Source organism: Astatotilapia calliptera, chromosome 23 (genome assembly GCF_964374335.1).
Source record: "Astatotilapia calliptera chromosome 23, fAstCal68.1, whole genome shotgun sequence".
Taxonomy (NCBI): Eukaryota; Metazoa; Chordata; class Actinopteri; order Cichliformes; family Cichlidae; genus Astatotilapia; species Astatotilapia calliptera.
Window position 1 is genome coordinate 33,991,867 of NC_137443.1, and position 18,361 is coordinate 34,010,227.

The following is an 18,361-nucleotide window of genomic DNA, read 5'->3' on the forward strand; positions in this document are numbered from 1 at the left end:
ATTTTAATAGAATGTAACATCTGCATTTTTCTTTACCTGTAATTGGTGAAACACCATGCAACAGCAAGCAGTGAGCAAATCAAGTAACGCCCTTTATATCTAGATGGATGGATATTCTGCCTGTAGCGTGATCTCTGTCTTCTTGTCATTATCTCCTCACAGAACCCAGCGCTTCCTTTCAGGACCCTTCGCCCCCGGTGTGGAGGTAACCGCTGGATTGTTTGTGGTCTCCCATGATGGAAAGTTGCTCTTCAGTGGTGGGCACTGGGACAACAGCCTGCGGGTCACTTCACTGGTTAAGGGAAAGACTGTAGGACAGCACATCCGGCACATGGGTAAAGGAGGAAAAGTCTTCACTCGCACCGCATTGAAAACTATGATATGACAGTCCTGCCCTCACTAGGTTAGGTTTGTAAGGTCGAGGAGCAGGCATGTGATTGGATAGCTTCTAAATTGAGAGCTTCTAAGTTGTTCTAGATAGCAAGATGGTAAAAAACCTGAAAAAGTGATTATCAACCCAAAAAGAAACAACCACTGGTCAGGTGTATTGCTGTATGTGATTTTTTATTTATTTATTTTTTTGTTTTAACCTGTGCTTTTTTTTTTCATCTCTCCTTCAGACATCGTGACCTGCTTGTCAACAGACCACTGTGGCATCCATCTGATCTCTGGCTCCAGAGACACAACCTGCATGGTGTGGCAGGTTCTGCAGCAGGTTCGCACAGAAACACACTTACAACACGTTATTACTCTGAATTGTCATTGCACAGTCATACGTTTTATAATCCTACAACAGAAATCGAGTACTTTCCCACATGGGTGGAAAAAGCAAGTCAAGCACAGTGAATAATTACCATATGTACAGAATAAAATGTACACAGTATGTGCAGAAATAAGAAAATAAAAGTGCAAAAATAAATCCTAATAAGGAGCTATTAACTAGAAACTGTTTGTGACTTCTTGTCTAAGTTGGATTTAGTAATTCCAGTTTGAACCTAAGAATGAAAACAATTCCATGATTTCACTTTTTAACAGAAAATGCTGATTAAAAATCTTTTGGTTTGATTGTGGACTTGTCTTTATGCCAGGGTGGAGCTCCTGTTGGTCTCCATCCCAAACCTATTCAGGTGCTGTATGGACACACGGACGAGGTGGTGAGCGTCAGCATCAGCACAGAGCTGGACATGGCTGTATCTGGAGCACGGGTAAGTCTACACGCCTGACTGCTGCTGAGGGCCTGCAGCTGCTTTTCATCTCATCCTGTCTGCTCATTTAAATTCTAATACCACCGTGAGAATGTGTGAAAAGCTATTCTAATCACATGCTGAGTCAATGAGCTGGAAAAGGGTTTAGTGCTGGAATTGTGAGTCTTTGAAGACGGGCAGACCTGAAAGGTTTGAAGCCCCCCCCCCCCCCCCCCCCCCCAAACTAAACACATGCATTACTTTGAGCTTTGTTCTCCGTTCAACAGGACGGGACGGTGATCATCCACACTGTTCGCCGGGGTCAGTACATGCGCTGCTTGCATCCACCGTGCGACAGCTCGCTGCCGCTCTCTATCCTCCACCTGGCTGTGTCCTGGGAGGGTCACATGCTGGTTCATACCTGTCTGGAGGGCAAAGCAACACTCAAGGTGTGTGCACATTTTAAGTTTTCAGGCTAACACACAATCTAAAAGGTGGGTAGGACTCTCTGCACATCTCTACGTGTCTGTTTTTTTTGACAGTCAGAGCAGGCCAAAAAGCTATAAGCTGACTCAGACCTCTACATTTAAATAAATATAAACTAATAATTACAACACAGTGCACGTGAAACACAGAACAAGCCACCATGGAACAGACCTAATCTGACCAGCAGACACTTAAAGATCACATTGATAACTGGGCTTAGACTAGTAAGTATGCGCACAGGTGAGCAGAAGGGAGCGTGAGAAATGCAGCGTTTCAAGGGCATATGTGCTTATATGTTGGTTTATAGTCAGACTTCTTTTAGATTAAATCTGAATTCAGATATATAAACTCCTTTGATCTGCAGTTAAAGTTTTAAATGTTCTTCTGTTCCCCCCTCTTGCCAGGATAAAAACGCCCTCCACCTGTACTCTGTAAATGGGAAGCACCTCTGCAGCGAGCCTCTGATGGAGCAGGTGACAGACATGTGTGTTTCTGGGGAGTATGTAGTCATCGGCAGCGAGCAGGGATACCTGTCCATCCGTGACCTCTACAGGTAAACTTATAGAAACAATATTGGTGATTTTGAATCAACATTAGCTGTTGGTATTTGGCTCTTCCACCAGTTGTTCTGTTTTATAAAGCCTTTCATCGAAAGCTTTGAAGAGTAGAGGCCTTTGTGCTTTAACGTTTTAACTGTTTCGGAGCATAACGAGCGACACCGTCCCAAATAAAAATTGCTCGCTGGCAGCTGCGCGTCCTACATGCATGGAAAGGTTACAGATATTAACCTCGAGCTTGTTTCTCCTCCGCAGCCTGTCTCTGTGCGGAGAGCCCATGGCCATGAGGGTGCCAGTGTGCTGCGTCTCAGCCACCAAGGAGCAGAGCCATGTGCTGGTGGGACTGGAGGACGGCAAGCTGATCATCGTGGCCGTGGGCAAGCCGGCGGAGGTAAAGAACTCGCTGCGGAACTACATCGCTCAGAGCCTTGAGGGATCGCCGCTCATGGCGTCCCCCCTACTGGCCCCGCTCCGCGCTCGTTCACCAACACGCCTGCTCCACCAACGTGACCAACTGGTGTTCAGCCCCACCTCCACCTCCCACAAACCTTAGCAAGCTCTAGTGCTGTTCATCCCCTATAACACTTTTATTGCTATAGATTTAACACACACACACACACACACACACACACACACACACACACACACACAAGACCTGCTGCACATATACCCCACGTTGACCTTTTAACCCACAGTCACCTGTTCTTCTCAGGGATGGCTGTCTCACACAGTCATATGGCTTCCTCACAAAACAACTACACAGGCACACAAACACATCTGAGCCACATTCCTTCAGCCACTAGAACCACAACTGTGAAATCGAAGCGACTTCTTGTGTGCACCTCATTCTGTGTTTTTGTTTCTGTTTTGTATTTTCGAATACTCGACATCTGTGCAAAACTCCATCCGATGCTGTCTACCTGAAGTGTCATTACATTCTGTGTTTTGAGTGTGCTCTACGGACTATAACAAAAAATGCTGTGAAACAGACTAATTAACGATTCTGCAAACTCAAGCCATATTTACAGTGTAGCTACAATCGAATAATCACTAATCCTGTGCCACACTGGCTTAATATGATCATGTAAATAGTGTGTTAGCACACATGTAGGAGGTTGATCCAGACAGTCCCCCTTGGAATCACTGCGCCTTCCAGTTTTTTATCTTTTCCATTCAAATTGACTCGCACCAAAGTGACTCGAGCTTTGATTTGTTTTTCTTTGTTTGCCTCACTAGTCATTTAAGCTCCAATGAACTAATCGATCACTCATGAATCATGTTACCCCCTCACCCCCCTCCCCCTGTTTCCTTTGACTTCACGCTTTTCTTTCCCCACTCTCCCCCCCCTTCCTCCGCCTCACTTCTTCCACCTCCTCCTCCACTCTTCCCAGATGCGTTCGGGCCAGATCACACGGAAGCTGTGGGGTTCCAGCAAGAGACTGACTCAGATCTCCTCGGGGGAGACGGTGTACAACACCCAGCAAGACCACAACTGACCCGTTCCCCGCCTGTCCCCCGAGCCTTTAAACCATCCCCTTCAAGCACGTCGCACATTGTCATTTCATATCCGAGCAGATTCTTTCTCCCATCACCTCCCACGGTTTTATCAGGGGGTAGGTTTTGGGGTGCAGGAGCACCACAAAGCCTGCATGCCCACATGTGCATTTGAGTGCTCTTGCTTTAGATTGTGATCGCATGGCGCTGGCGCCGTGGTTCCAATGCAGAAGTAGCGCCAGCCTCAGCAAAACCACACCACTGCCCACTTCTCGCACACGCCACAGCTGCCCTCGTCATCAGAATCTTTACTACAGTCAGCCTCATTTAACGGTTAACTAACTGTTCTCTTGTATGTATGCAGGGATGGATGGATGTGTGTTTGCACACAGTTTTGCTGTGTGCTATTTAAAAATATTGTTTCAAGTGGCCTTTTTGCTCCCCCACCCCCTCAGTTAGCCTTAGGTGCAGACACTCGGCCTGTGATCTGCAGGCCAGGACGATTCATGGTTGCCTCAAAGCTGCCACCACGCAGCCTTATGCAGTAAGACGGCTCCACCACTCACAAGACCAAACTGTCTGCATTTTTCTATCGTTTTTATATACCCGTGTGTGTGTGTGATCTTTTAGTGATGTTTTATTGGGAGTTTGGTTTATGTGTGTGTATGTCTGTGTGCGTGCGCATGCCCAGCAGCTTGGCATCTGTTCATATGCATGGCATTTTGGTTTTGAGATTAGACAAGAAATAGTGATGCAGAAGTCAGTTTTTTGTTTGTTTGTTTTTTCGTTTTTACATTTGGGGTGTAGCTGACGTTTTTTGTTGAGAAACATCAGAAAAGGTGTTTAAAGGTACTTTTTGTAGTGCCCCCTCCCCTTTCCAAAGTGTAACTAACAGTTTCACCACTAGGTGGCAGTGTTTTTACCAAACATTATAATTTTAACATTGATATTAACATGATGCACCGTTTCCTCAAGAGGCATTGCCTGGTTAAACAATAAAATAATGACTCGCTTCATCACCTCGTGGGAAAATTGGTTGATATCTCGTGTAAACAAATCCATTCACATTCTGTTGGATGCTTCAGTTAATTTTTGTTGACGGGATTTTACAAAAAGTACTTTTAATGTTTTGTCATTAGCATATCATTTAAGATCTAGTTTTGTAAATAAAAATAAAAAACACTACATTCTCAATCACAACAAGCTTTGACATGAAGACTTATCACAGCAGTGCAACGAAAAACGACTATAACGTCACGTTTCTCTGTACTTCATTGAATGTTTTTAAGTTACTTGAATCTGTTTCTATCCATAAGTGAAAGTAGCAGTTTTTTTCACACATTGTCTCATGAGTGACATATTTAAAAACTATTCTAACTGTTTAGAAATGAAGGAGAAAGTAGAAATCCTTAAGGGCTTTACGAGATGTCAGTGTTATCAGCAATACAGCTCCTTCATCGCATGCCTGTTGGTGCTTCCTTTCCTCTATTTCTGTCCAGCATGCCTCGCTCAGTCAGATCCTCTATTTTCCAGTCTTCCTATGGCTAAACTGGGACTGTAAATGGACTCCCTCTCTTCCCCTTCTGAATGCCTTTAGCTCTCATCATTGCCTCAAACCCCATCTCTCTTTTATTATTTGTGCTTCTCGCTCGTTTTCCTGTTTATTTTAAAGTGACTGATTTCAGAGTTTTCCTTGTGTGGGGCCTCAAGAATGTTTGGGTCAACTGGGACAAACATGCATGTGAATGTGATTGCATTACTCTGTAATATACCGCAGTATGAAACTGCTGTGTGATTCATAATTTTGCACCATACGTGAGCGAGTGAGTGTGCGAGTGAGAGTTTATTTTCCGTTGCCAAATGTTTTTTTTATTCCTGTCTGATTCTGTGAACTTTTGCAGCCCTGTGGGTTTGGCACTGGGCACAGAGTCGCTCTAACGGTTTTCTCTCGTTTTTTTTTTTTTGTTTGTTTTTTTCTGATTTTTGTATTTTGTTTTATTTAAATGTCAGTTTGGTGGATTGCAAAGACCAATCTGTGTCCTCCTTTAAGAGATTTCTGTGAAAGGTGCACAAAATGTTCTATTAATGCAGTTTATTTTTCTTTTGTTTATTCACATTTTTCATTCAAAGACCACTGTTTGAGTTATTCCACGACTGCAACAGAGTGCCTTTTATCCCAGCGTGGTGTCCACATAGAGGTAGATTTCTCCTTCTCCTTCGTCCCAAACTTTGTTGTGAATCAAGTGAAAGCAGCATTCCACACATTAGTCCGTCGCAGTTGCACCGGGAACCAAGAATATGGGACTTCCAAGAAAAATCAAAGTACTATTTTGTGTCTTAGCTACATTCTCTGTAACTGTCACCAAAATGGATGTGTGTATATCTGTGATTATTTATGAATACAGTATATAATGTACAGCATGATTTTTATTTTGGCGTCGTTAAAATGTACTTTTGCACTTTCCAGGTACTAAATTGTAACAGATTGTTTTAACTTTGCTCCCTAATCTGTAAAAACTGCTTTGTATAAACAAGTGGAAAATAATCATTAAAGTCTTGTCTAAATTCAAAGGACTTTTTACTCATTTCTTAGGGAATAAACTTATAGGAAGAAGAAACGCACAGATGAGTAATATGCTGTGTTTTTATTCAAGAATGCACAATCAGCTTGTGGCAGGGAACACAAAGGTATCGTAGGAAATGATACCCGCGAGCCCGTCTCACGTTGCTTCTTTGCGATTTCTCTTACGTAGGAATCATGTACGTACAGATGGACGCTCTCTTCAGATCACAGTTGGCAGTAGTCCACCGGCTGTTGTCTGCAGTGTGGATAGGAAAAGGATCATAGTAGATTAGTCCAGCAGGATAAAGATAATCCCAGTTTTTTATTAGGTGTCTTATCAATTTTATGTGACACAGACAGTACTCTATAAAGCTTTGTTTAAAAGGTGCTTTTATGACACATGCCTCACAAAAGGAACCCTTGTCTAATATAGCACTCATGACTGAGATGAATAAGAAGATCAGGCATTTTAGTTGGCAAACTATTATTATTTTTAAGTCTCTTACAATTTGAGGCGGGAAAAGTTATAATATAGAACCACTGCCTTTCAGTGGTAGAATCCATAATTCAAACGCTGCTCAAAAAAATGAAATGAACACTCCTTAATCAAGTCAGCTAAACTTTTGGTCTGGTCAGTTCGGTAGCAGAGGGGCTTGTTAATCAGCTTCAACTGCTTGGTGTTTAACAACAGGGGCAACAATGAAACAACTGCTAAAAAAAGGAATGTTTTCACAGCTGGAGACCACTGATGTTTTTTTTACTATTTTTCACTAGTTTTGCATTTAGCTAGGCTCAGTGTCACTACAGCTAGAATTAGGTGAGACTTGGACCCTACGGAGGTTGAACAGGCAGTCCAATTCCTCCAGGATGGCCCATCAATCACGCCATTGCCGGAAGGCTTGGTGTGTCTCCCAGCACAGTCTGAAGCATGGACGAGATTTCAGGAGACAGACAGTTACTCTAGGAGGGCTGGACAGGGCAGGGGAAGGCCATTACCCCTTAAGAAAGACTGATATCTGCTCTTTTGTGAAGGAGGAATGGCATGAGCACTGTTAGAGCTACAAAATGACCTCCAGCAGGTCACTGGTGTAAATGTCTCTGTCCAAACAATCACAAACGGACTTCATGAGGGTGGTCTAATGGCCTGACGTCCTTTAGTGGACCCCGGTCACTCCTCAGCACCATGGAGCCTGATTGATATTTGCCACAAAATGCCAGAATTGGCAGATCCGCCACTGGTGCCCTGTGTTTTTCACAGATGAAACCCTGAGCACATGTGACATATGTGAAAGCGCCTGGAGAACGTTGCTGTAACATCATTCTGAATGACAAGTTTGGTGGTGGGTCGAGAGAGGCACACAGACCTCTACAGACTTGGCAAAGGCACCCTGACTGCCATTACAGATTAGGATGAAATACTTGGGTCCACTGTCAGATCTATACTGGTGCATTGGGTCCTGGATTCCTCCTGGCCTGTGATGAGAGTATGCAGGCAGTTCTGCATACTCTCACTTGCCTGACCTAAATCCGACACACCGTGGGGACTTTATGTTTTCATCCATTAGATGCTGCCAGGTTGTACCTAAGGCTGTCCAGGAGCTCAGTCATACCCAGCCCCCAAATGTCATCTCATTAAGAGCATTTCCCTAGCATTGTCAGGTATGCTTACAAGCCAATACAAACTACAGATTGCCGTTCTGAGGTACTGCAATTAATTACTTTGATATTTTGGTGTGGCTTTGAATTTAGCCCCCTGTAGGTTGGTAATTTTGAATTCCATGAAACGACGTGCATCCCTTCATTCCTAACACATTAACCAGTCCATATCAGTATAGATCTAATCTTATCTGATGTGTTACCAAAGTGTTGCTTTAATTTTTTTGAGCAGTGTATAAAACAGTACTGTACTTTTGCAAGCAGGCTATTAAAGCATAAAACGGCAATATCGAGGTCTAAAGTTCAATGCCATTACCTAACAACTCACACCAAATTAAGTGAGGCTGTAGCTACAACACAAAAGTGCTGTATTATGGTGGGGTCTTTATCTTACAACATAAAGAGCCTTCAAGGCAACTGTTGCTGCAAGCTGGCACTATAAAAATAAAACTGAATTGAATTTAAAGCAGAGGTGTTTCAAAGTTACTCTCTGGAAAATGCTGGAATAAATTAGTAATTAGTGTGAGAGTAGCGTGGTTCTTACCTAGCTCAAACATCTCCACACAGACAGGTTTGTCAGTGTGAATGTTGGGGTGGCCTGGCATCCAGTCGCTAAAACCCCACTCTGACCCGTCCACCCATGACGCCTCTTGGTTCTGTGGAGTGCAGAATACATATGAAAGGTTAAAACAAAATGTAGTCTTAAATAACCCAATTGTTTGTAAACTGTCAATAAAAATAAAATGTTAGCATATGAGACCCTTTCTATGAAGAAAAGTATGGCTAATATGACCATATTACCACTTCACTTGTTTTAAAACATCACTTAGTCACAGGACACAACAATTGCAATACTTTAAGATAAAAGTTTGAAGGTCAATGTCTCATCAAGGTAAGAATAACACTATCAGTCCTGCTGATAAGATATCTGATGACACTCTCCTTGGCCTCCATTCATTGACACAGCTCATGACCAGACTGCTGGCATTACAGCCACTAAGAACTGGAGTAAAATTGTGGTATAAGTAAGTAGAGAACACCCTGAAAAACACACTGTTGTTTTAGCACCACATGTTTTGAGAAAACCTTATATACCTATATAGGTCGCCAATTAACATGATAAACTTGCCGTGACTGTGGCTCCCAGCCAGGTTAGCACAGGGCTCTTCTTACCACCCATGGTCACCAGGGAAATCAGATGGGAATGCAGATCACCACTGGTTACAGAAGCAAGCTCGGCATGTGGGGCAAGAGTTCTGCATTTGGCCTGTAGATTGAGAAACATTTAATTTACATCCTTTAAATGAACAGGGGATTAGCTTTTTATATGTTTTTGGAATGGTACATAGTCTAACCTGAGCATCCTTGAAGGACAGCGGTGTAGGGTTGAACTCATAGCACTTGTTGTTGATAATCTCCCCCTGACATGCCACTTTTGCTCTTTGGATGAAGCTGTAAAAGGGCTCGGTTCCCTGTCTGAAGCCTCTTTGGAGAGGCAGAAATGGTTCGGTTCCCTGTCTGAAACCATCTCTGAGTTTCATAAAGGGTTCGGTTCCCTGCCTGAAGCCATCTCTGAGTTTCATAAAGGGTTCGGTTCCCTGTCTGAAGCCTCTTTGGAGAGGCAGAAATGGTTCGGTTCCCTGTCTGAAACCATCTCTGAGTTTCATAAAGGGTTCGGTTCCCTGCCTGAAGCCATCTTGGAGTTTCATAAAGGGTTCGGTTCCCTGCCTGAAGCCATCTTGGAGTTTCATAAAGGGTTCGGTTCCCTGCCTGAAGCCATCTCTGAGTTTCATAAAGGGTTCGGTTCCCTGCCTGAAGCCATCTCTGAGTTTCATAAAGGGTTCGGTTCCCTGCCTGAAGCCATCTCTGAGTTTCAAAAAGGGTTCGGTTCCCTGCCTGAAGCCATCTCTGACTTTCATAGAGGGTTCGGTTCCCTGCCTGAAACCATCTGGGAGATGAGAAGGATTTTCCACACGGACCCAACTACCACCACTCCTTTGGACCGGAACATCAGCATCGGCTGAAAGACAAAAGACATTGGAAGTAAACAAGCTTCTAAAATCATAACGATACTCTAGAGGTGACTTAGAGGGTACATTCGCTAAGCTAAATGTGATCAAAATCATGTTAAACAGGTTATCATGTTCATTTCTTTGTTCATGATGAAAAAATACCTAACAATTTATTTTTAGTTAAACCTCAATAATGTCCTGGGACTGAATAGAAAGGCAAAGAGTCATTACAATAAAAAAAATCATCCTGAGGGGGCTCAATAGCTCTACCAAATTTGAGAGGATAATATGTTAGTTCTTGAGATGTCAGCTACTGGCTGCCCTAATAGAGGATGACCATTAACCATTAACCATTTGGATTCATTCACTGGGGAACGTGAATAAATGTGAAAAATGTAATTTGAATCCAACCAAAAGTTGTTGAGATATTTCAGTCTTGGCCAAATTGGCCTGTGTCAGTAGGATCATGTAGGTAGGAGGTAAAAGTAAGCTCTGTACCTTGTCTAAAGCCATCAGGAAGGAATTGATGGACATCACTTGATGACTTCTTCAAACCTCTAGGGGTTTTGATTGGGACAGCTTGGAGGCCTGCAAAGGATTACAGTTACACTATATAACTATAATATACATGAAGCTGCATTTGCACACCCTGCCTTCGACACTGGTGTTCGACTTGATTAACATTATAGCACTAAGCTTGCCAGTTGATGGATACATAAATGTGTGGCCTTTTAGGTCAATTATTAACTATTGTGCAATGCTGATATATAGGCCACGACCTTTCTTTAACAGTGTGATAAATCAATGATAACGGTCAAAGTCTACGTTCTGTACTTCCATTAGGGAACTACAGAATGTTTACTGTCAGTTGTTTTGCTGCCAAGGCAAGAAACAACAGAGCCAACATTAATTATGTCAAGGACACCTCAAAATAAATAAAACATTTGACACTGACCAGCCAGGAAAGTTAATATATTGACTGAACCCTACTGATGTTTCACATAATTGTATTAGTTTTTAAAGATAATTGAAATATAGGGATGGAAGTTTGGATATCAAAATGTTTTTATATCTAGATCTGCTGTGTCGGAATTGCATGATTCTAAGATAAAATCTGTTCTGTATTTTGCACTTATTTCATGAACTCATCATAAACTGATATGTAGAGAAATAGGCCCCTCTTCCCCAAGGATTCGGGAGACTGTAACCTTCTTTATGTTGAAGATTAGGCTTAAGAAAGCGTTCTGCATTTAAACATTAGTCATTATTAATCTCGGCCTCTCTTCCACAGTGCATCTTTTGTCCTGTCTTTCTCCCATTACCCCCAAGCGGTTGCGTAAAATTGCTGCCGCTACATGAGCCTCGTTCTGCAGGGGGTTTCTCCCTGTTAAAAGGGAGCTTTTCCTTCCCACCATAACGAAGTGCTTACTCAAAGGGGGTTGTTTAATTGTTGGGGTTTCTCTCTATTATTGCAGGGTCTTAACATTACAATATAAAGCACCTGAGGCAACTGTTGTTGCGACTTGGCAACAACATTTGCCTCAGAAACACATCATCTGAAAATTAGGTGAGCAGTAATGATATGAAACAAATATCTAGCTACAAATAAATAGGCAAGTTTTACTGCACCAGTGAAAGGTGAAGGCAGTGAGATCTTACCTGACAGTGCCAGGAGCAGTAGCACTAACTTGAACATCCTGTAAGGAAATTGGAAGAAAATGTTTTACTTCTTCTTCATAAGCCTATACAACCTACAAATGTATCCAGGCTCTCCTTAACGGAGTTGTTTTTAACCTCGTTTGTATCCTGCTTACCTGAGGCTGTAATGAGGAATGCTGCAGCAGTTCAGAAAGAAAAGGCCACCTATTAATATGTGTCTTTCTTGGTCATAAACCTTTTTAAAGAGATTACTGATTAATCTAATCTAAATCTCCTGTAGCTCTTTATTGACTGATATTTGATGACCTTTGCCTTCACTCTAAACTGATAAAGATTTGAACTCAGCACTAAATGTTGGCTGTCACTGTCAGCCACTGGCCTCTGACCCAAAGTTATCAAACACCTAGTTTTCCTTGACATCCTATGATACTGTATGCATTCTGTTTTCTAGGGCATGCAAGCATGTGAAGGGTGAATAGCACTTGGTTTAATCAAGGGAGCTCAATCAATATTTGTGAATGTGGACAGAGAGAGACGTTACAACAGATGGTAAACGTGACGCTCGAGGCCACTAAAGGTTGTTTTGGGGGTGACTGAGGTATTTCACAGACCTTTGATGTTGGTGTAGAGCGCTTGTTCAACTTTGTAACCCTGTAGCCATCAGGACATGGGGTGTAGATGGTGGTTAATATTCACTTTTTATTAGCAATGATTAAAAAGCGAGTAACTTCTAACTTGATTCTTCTGAAATGCCTCAGATTTAATATCTCTCGTGAACTCGTGGTGCTTCAAAGATGATTTAAAAAACAGTTCAAAAGTTCAAGGTCATTTTTGACATCACTGCGCTTCTTCGCTGGTCAGAGTAACGCGTGAAGGATTTGACCTTTATTAGGAAACACACTGAACTTTCTAGATGTCTATACTCACACACACGGCGGGGCGGTGACTCCGTAAGCAGCCCTCCACTCGGAGACGTGCTAACTCCGCACTACCGGCTGACGCGGTAATTTAAAACGAGCGTTAGTACAGTTTGATTGGCTAGTTTACACACTCACGTAAGCGGGCACGGGCACGTTTGTTCTTACCGGAATCAAGTTAGCGCCAATGACTTTCAAACTAAAAGCAAAATAATACATTTCTAATCATGAAGGGAAGCCAAGACGTTTGTTTTTTATTAACTCCCACTAGGATAACGGTTTTATTTTATTTTAAACTGTGGGTATCAAATTATTATCCATAGATGGACACAATATGTTAGTAGCTAAAACTTTTATTTTGACGACATGGCAGGAAGTTGTACTGCGCCTGATTGATCTTTGTTTGTCAGGAACTACACACAGAGAGTCATGTTTGCGATTTGACTGCATAACCCTGGGCGGTGTTGATAGTTATCTGTCAACTTTGTGTTTTGTTGTGGAGTATCATTGGTGCTCCACTGCGTTGTCAGGTGATTGATTTGGGGTCTTAGACAACAAGCAGTTGCCATATGTTTCACGTTATGCAATGACAGTGACAGAGTGACTTTTTGAAGCTAAAACAAGCTAGCCCCACTAGCCTGCTCGATCGGTTCAGTCAAACTTCTTTAGGTCTCTGCTGAGAAGTTACGCGCTCGACAGGTGTCTGCCATTCGCAGCTCGTAAATCCTCTCCGCTAGTTTTCCAGCTTCATTTTTGTGCTTCAAATGGCTTTGGTAACAACGTTAAGACGGCTGGTTCAGAATAGTCTACGTGAATATTCGAGGAAGGCGTCGGCAGTAACCTGGCCTACGAAACAAAGGAGTTTTTCCATCGGCACTCAGCCTCTCAGGTAGGTTATTTTACTAAAACACCTACTATTAACAGGACTCCCTAACCTGGTGATGGATTGAGCCGCACGCCAAACTCCAGTCAAAAAATGTGCAATTTATTGGGGCTCTTCTTTCCAGCGCATTCCTGGCATGCAAAATCATGTAGAAAAGAATGTCCCTTTCACAGAGCAGGGTGTTTTGTGTCGTGCTGTTTCAAAACATTTGAAACTAGGCTCATGTTGTTTTTCAAAACGACAAAGCAGAAACACTTAAATTCCAGCCTAGCGGTGGGCCATTTACTTTAAGTCAGTTTAAATGGACAAGCGGGGAGAAAGCAAAGGAGAGGAAAGTCTACGTGCTTTTAGGTCTCAGGAGAACTAATTTGCAACTTAAATGTGCCAATATTCCAATATGTGTTGAAATACTGAGGGGCGAAATGTGTAGTAAAATATATGTGAGTGTGTAATTGGGTTGATGAGGCAAGATGAGTCTTAATATTAGTTCCTAGAAAAAGTGGTGCTTGAAGTCAAAGTGATTAAGAACACCACACGTGTGCAGCTGATGTTCTTAGGAGCAGGCTGAAGCCTCACGTGTCCCCAAGGTGAAAGTGAGCCATCTTCCCACTCAGGTACAAGGCTCTTACCACAGCTGGGCTTCCCAGTGCCAGCCACCCTGTTGGAGCGCACCATGACTGTTGACCTTGTGCTTAGGTTGAAGGTTTTTTTTTTTTTCTCCAGGCTTGCCTTAAACTGCCTGACACTGTCCTTGTGTCCTCACGTCGCCCTCCCTTAACTAACCAGTTTAACGTGATTGATGCCAAGTGCGAGTGTGTTTGTCCTGAGAGGTTGTGCAGTGCAGGGCCCTTTCAGGAAAGAGCATGAACAAGGTTTTGTTTTTAAAGCGGATTATAGGGGGCTTGTGCGTTAAATCTATGTCGTAGGTACGTCATTACCCCAAACCCCTCTGAAACTACATTGTAACCTGACATGCACTTTCCTTGAAATCTCAGACCATAAAGGACTTATAAATGGGAAATTTTAGAAAGTAAAGCGATCGATTGCATTTTATATATTTGTGCCATATCCATCCATCCATCCATCCTCAAAAGTGTCAAAATAGCAGGGCCATTTAAAAGCAGGAAAGTCCATCACAGGATTTTCAGACACACTGGGCACAGCCACTATGTCAGTACAGAACATCCTGAAAAGGAATGAAACCTCTTGCACTGAGCTACATGTATTACATGGATTGGCTTGTCCAAGGATGGCAACAATAAGGCTTGGAGAACAGCGAGAGGTCATACTGCAATTTGCACTCATCAGCTGTAAAAATCTGAAAGCCTGAATGGAATTTGCAGAACGAGCAGAAGTCTACAAAAAGTTATTGTTTGCCAGTTTACAGAGAGCTAATCTGGAGAAGTCCTTTATTAAGAGAGGACTTTAACCAGATCTTAACCTAAATTAACCCACACTTCACCTCCCGAAGAGAAGCATGAAGGGAGAAATTGGTATGATGTTGGGAATTTAATTGCAACAAAATAAAAGCATTAAGCTATCTGTCATTTAAAAAAATTGTAGGAATATGAGAAATGGGTGTACTGATTTATTGATTTTTCACTCAGGTTCTTGTGTAACTTGAAGTACCCCAGTCTTTTCTCCCTGTCTCTTCCTTAAGAACGGCTTCTTTGTGACAGCCACATTTACACTAAGAGCTTTTGTGATGAGGCTTCATTGGACAGTAGATGGATGAAGGTCCATCTATCAGGTCCTGTGTCAGTTACAAGGTCTGGACTGAAAATGAGTGAGAGAGCAGCCAAAGCAAACTTTGAAAGACCTTCAGAAAATCTGAAGAACTGCTGTGAAAATGACAAGTCTGGCTCCTTGGAAGCAAAATAAAATAAACATGGAGGGTAGCTTAAGACTTTTACACAGAACTGTAATTAGATTGGTTGCAGCAGATGGCCGCCCTCCCTCAGCCTCCTACTTCCTACTGTCACCAACTGCTTGCTCATAGGGGGTCGTCTGATTGTTGGGGTTTTCTGTATTATTTTAGGGTCTTTACTATATAACCTTGAGGAAACTGTTACTGTGTTTTGGTGATATATAAATAAAATGGAATTGATTGTAAATAGCAGAGAATAAAAGTGCTGATTTCATGCACACAAGTCTTCAGTGCACAGCACACATATACCCCCCACCATGCAGAAGAAAGGTGGTTAAAGAGAGCTAGACAAGCTTATTTCAGGATGACTTAATGAGCTTCACTATGGACCAGTATAATGTAAATGATGAGTATTTACTCATTATCGAATAATGAAATTATAAGTTTAGAAATTAGCATAATAGGTTGACCTCAGTGTTGGCATCCGGTATCAGTTTTTAGACTAAAACTTGGGACTTGGCAAAGTTTGTGCTGTAGTTTTCTCTTAGAGTGATAGACAGGAAAATTCATTTGTACGTGTTATTTTTAGGTCCCTGCTGTTCCTTCATTGTGGCCTTATGCTGTAAATGTAGTTAAATATTGGATATCATGGGATAGACCCCGCAACCCTGAAAATGATAACCAGAGAAGGATGGATGGTTAAACAAGTTCATGATCTCTTTGTGTGTGTTTCTTTACTCTTATTCTTTAGGATGCAGGTGGGCGGAGCTTGTATGATGCAGTGTACATGAGATGAAATTTTAGGGATCTCATTATCTGTAGCTGTTGGTCATGAGTCTCCACCACAGTAACAGTATATGACAGAAAATAAGGAACAGTAGATGTTCTCTTTAGGGCACTGAGGCATCTTTTGACTTGAATGTAACTATCAGTAGTGGCCACCAGAGGGCAGTGACCTCTGGCAGTTGGACTGTGCAGTGCTATGTAGGGGAAACTGGATAACGTACGTAAAATACGTAAAACCTGTAAGTTTATCAGTCCAACAGTTGGGTTCCAGTGTTCCTGTCAATCAAACTAAGGTCATGGGTTTTTTTGTCTCAGATCGGACAACAAGGTGACGGTCAACTTCATCAACCGAGACGGGGAGAAGATCACAGTGAAGGGATTGCCTGGAGATTCTCTGCTAGACGTTGTCATCAATGAAGACCTCGACTTTGATGGTTTTGGTACGCACAGAGCGAGTTTCACAGGCCTGGACTTATCAGAGAGCTGCATGTATGTGCGTGAGCTACTTCTCATCCATTGTGTGGAGTTCTAAAGGTGTGTGTGTGTTGTAGGAGCGTGCGAGGGAACACTGGCGTGCTCCACATGCCATCTGATCTTTGATGAGGAGATGTATAAGAAGCTGGGGCCCATCACAGACGAGGAAATGGACATGCTAGACTTGGCCTACGGCCTGACTGACACGTAAGGAAGCACACGTGAACACTCACAAGGCCACTGTGCTAAACTGTCATTACACTGATTTTAATTGATGTGATAGTTTATCGACACTCTGCTTATATAACTGCAAGGCCATGTTTTAAATAGTGTTTGGAGAACGTGGATCTTGGCTATGTCAGCTTTTGTGTGATTCATTCTTTCTTTTTGTGTTAATTGAAGGCAAGTGATTGGATAAATGATTAGAGGCTGAAGCTTTTATCACAGTAGTCCTACAGCCTGGCTGATGCAGAAGAATCAGTTCTGGTGGATTTGTCAGGGCTGATCAGTTAATCATTGAGAGACAAAGGACTAAACATGAGAGCTTTCTTTCACTTGGGATATCAGCTTTATTTGCAAACAATGTTGGACACTGTTGTTAAAGCAGCTTTCAGTTTCAAAGCAAATGGCACATTCATGGCTGTCTAAAAATGAGAAGCATCCTTCATCAGACTTGAATTTAACATGCTTCTCATCTCCCCTCCCCTTTGCAGATCTCGTCTGGGTTGCCAGATCTGCTTGACGAAGTCTCTGGAGGGAATGGTAGCCAGGGTTCCAGAGAGTGTAGCCGACATCCGACAGACCAAAGATGGATCATCTTAACAGGAAACATGTGGCTGAGAACATGAGTGTAGAAAGTGAGGGTACAACACATGCGCACAGAGACGATGGTAGGTGGAATCTGCCATAGAACTCTTTCCCACTTTCTTTTAATAATAAAGTCATAGCCTACTAAAGTGAGCTCTCAAAAACCAGGAAGCTCAAGTATGCAACTTTGACTTTCAAATTAATTTTTTTATAGAATGTAAACCTGCAGTACGCAAGATTTTTTAGACTAACAAGGCTGTAATGCTCGGCTTACAGGAGAAACCTGCAGCCCTTAATGTGGAATCAAAATATTTATGAGATATAAACTGCTGTCTGTTCTGTTTATTTGAATCACTGCCTGGGGAAAAAAAATAATAAAAACGTTACTTACTTGTTGTACCTTTTCTTCCTGCCCAACTTCCTAATTGTGACTAAATTTACAATGTGAGCTCACGTTTATATCTCAGCACAGAGCTGGACCTTCTGGAAATGTACACACTTCCTCACATGAACAGTTAGTCATGTTGGCGGAGGACCCAAACTGCCAAAAGAAATGTGACTTGGTATGTAAAATCATGTAGAATCATAAACCTCCCATATCACACTTTGACTGATTTCAGTTCAAAGTGTCAGGTATTTAAAAAAAATAAAATTATGCCAATTTTGTCAGTTTTTCTAAACACTTTAATAGTTTTGTTGCATTTACTGGAATTCTTTTTTTTTTTTTTCGGAACTTTTTGATTTTGGTATTTTTGGACTTCCATAAATGTCGACTCAACAAGGCTGAAGGAAAAGGTGGTACACCTCACTGAAATGTTCATGTATTGAACAACAAGAAGTTCAACACCTTACAGATTTCTTCTGCTGTCCCCTGAAAAAGTTTGTTATTTTTGATCAGATTCTTCATGTAACCTTAACAATTTCATCTTGTTTGTGTACACACAACCATCTGCGTTAAACAATGAAAGAAAAATAATAAAACTTCCTCTTTCTAACAGCGTGCTGAACTGTTGGTT

The 18,361-nt window shown here is 42.1% G+C and overlaps 3 protein-coding genes across 7 annotated transcripts in view; 2 read left to right on the forward strand and 1 right to left on the reverse strand.

The window, feature by feature from the left end:
• nbeal1 (neurobeachin-like 1) overlaps positions 1-6,292 on the forward strand; it is a 63,803-nt gene extending 57,511 nt beyond the window's left edge. For 2 of the 3 annotated variants that reach the window (XM_026158373.2, XM_026158376.2), the window contains 7 exons: positions 163-335; positions 621-715; positions 1,089-1,205; positions 1,472-1,633; positions 2,075-2,223; positions 2,483-2,618; positions 3,619-6,292. In XM_026158373.2, coding sequence (XP_026014158.1) covers positions 163-335; positions 621-715; positions 1,089-1,205; positions 1,472-1,633; positions 2,075-2,223; positions 2,483-2,618; positions 3,619-3,723 — 937 coding nt within the window. In that variant the 3' untranslated portion in view covers positions 3,724-6,292. Of the gene's footprint in view, positions 1-162; positions 336-620; positions 716-1,088; positions 1,206-1,471; positions 1,634-2,074; positions 2,224-2,482; positions 2,879-3,618 lie in introns of those variants that run through there. The other variant, XM_026158372.2, reaches the window with a different exon arrangement.
• Positions 6,293-6,351: 59 nt separating this feature from the next.
• Positions 6,352-12,755, reverse strand: LOC113015976 (uncharacterized). Of its 3 annotated transcripts, none has more exons than XM_026158384.2 (7): positions 12,539-12,755; positions 11,612-11,649; positions 10,451-10,540; positions 9,296-9,960; positions 9,070-9,207; positions 8,485-8,596; positions 6,352-6,540 (listed from the first exon to the last, which is right to left on the reverse strand). In XM_026158384.2, exons 2-7 carry the CDS (start codon positions 11,646-11,648, stop codon positions 6,467-6,469), a joined length of 1,116 nt encoding a protein of 371 aa, XP_026014169.2. In that variant the 5' UTR covers position 11,649; positions 12,539-12,755; the 3' UTR covers positions 6,352-6,466. The 3 variants fall into 3 exon arrangements, with proteins under 3 accessions (XP_026014169.2, XP_080153426.1, XP_080153424.1); XM_080297300.1 differs by lacking the exon at positions 12,539-12,755 and adding an exon at positions 12,223-12,430; XM_080297298.1 differs by lacking the exon at positions 12,539-12,755 and adding an exon at positions 11,767-11,970.
• A 157-nt stretch (positions 12,756-12,912) lies between these two features.
• LOC113015978 (adrenodoxin) lies at positions 12,913-18,340 on the forward strand. Its single transcript, XM_026158395.2, has 4 exons — positions 12,913-13,417; positions 16,380-16,504; positions 16,616-16,745; positions 17,252-18,340. Exons 1-4 carry the CDS (start codon positions 13,293-13,295, stop codon positions 17,358-17,360), a joined length of 489 nt encoding a protein of 162 aa, XP_026014180.1. The 5' UTR covers positions 12,913-13,292; the 3' UTR covers positions 17,361-18,340.
• The last annotated feature ends 21 nt before the right edge of the window (positions 18,341-18,361 follow it).

Coding starts and splice junctions, on each gene's coding strand:
- LOC113015978 (XM_026158395.2), top strand. CDS start 13,293: ATGGCTTTGGTAACAACGTTAAGACGGCTGGTTCAGAATAGTCTACGT. Junction 13,418..16,379: donor ATCGGCACTCAGCCTCTCAG/GTAGGTTATTTT, acceptor TTTTTGTCTCAG/ATCGGACAACAAGGTGACGG. Junction 16,505..16,615: donor CCTCGACTTTGATGGTTTTG/GTACGCACAGAG, acceptor TGTGTGTTGTAG/GAGCGTGCGAGGGAACACTG.
- LOC113015976 (XM_026158384.2), bottom strand. CDS start 11,648: ATGTTCAAGTTAGTGCTACTGCTCCTGGCACTGTCAG. Junction 9,961..10,450: donor TCCTGATGGCTTTAGACAAG/GTACAGAGCTTA, acceptor TTTGTCTTTCAG/CCGATGCTGATGTTCCGGTC. Junction 6,541..8,484: donor TGTGGAGATGTTTGAGCTAG/GTAAGAACCACG, acceptor TCCACACTGCAG/ACAACAGCCGGTGGACTACT.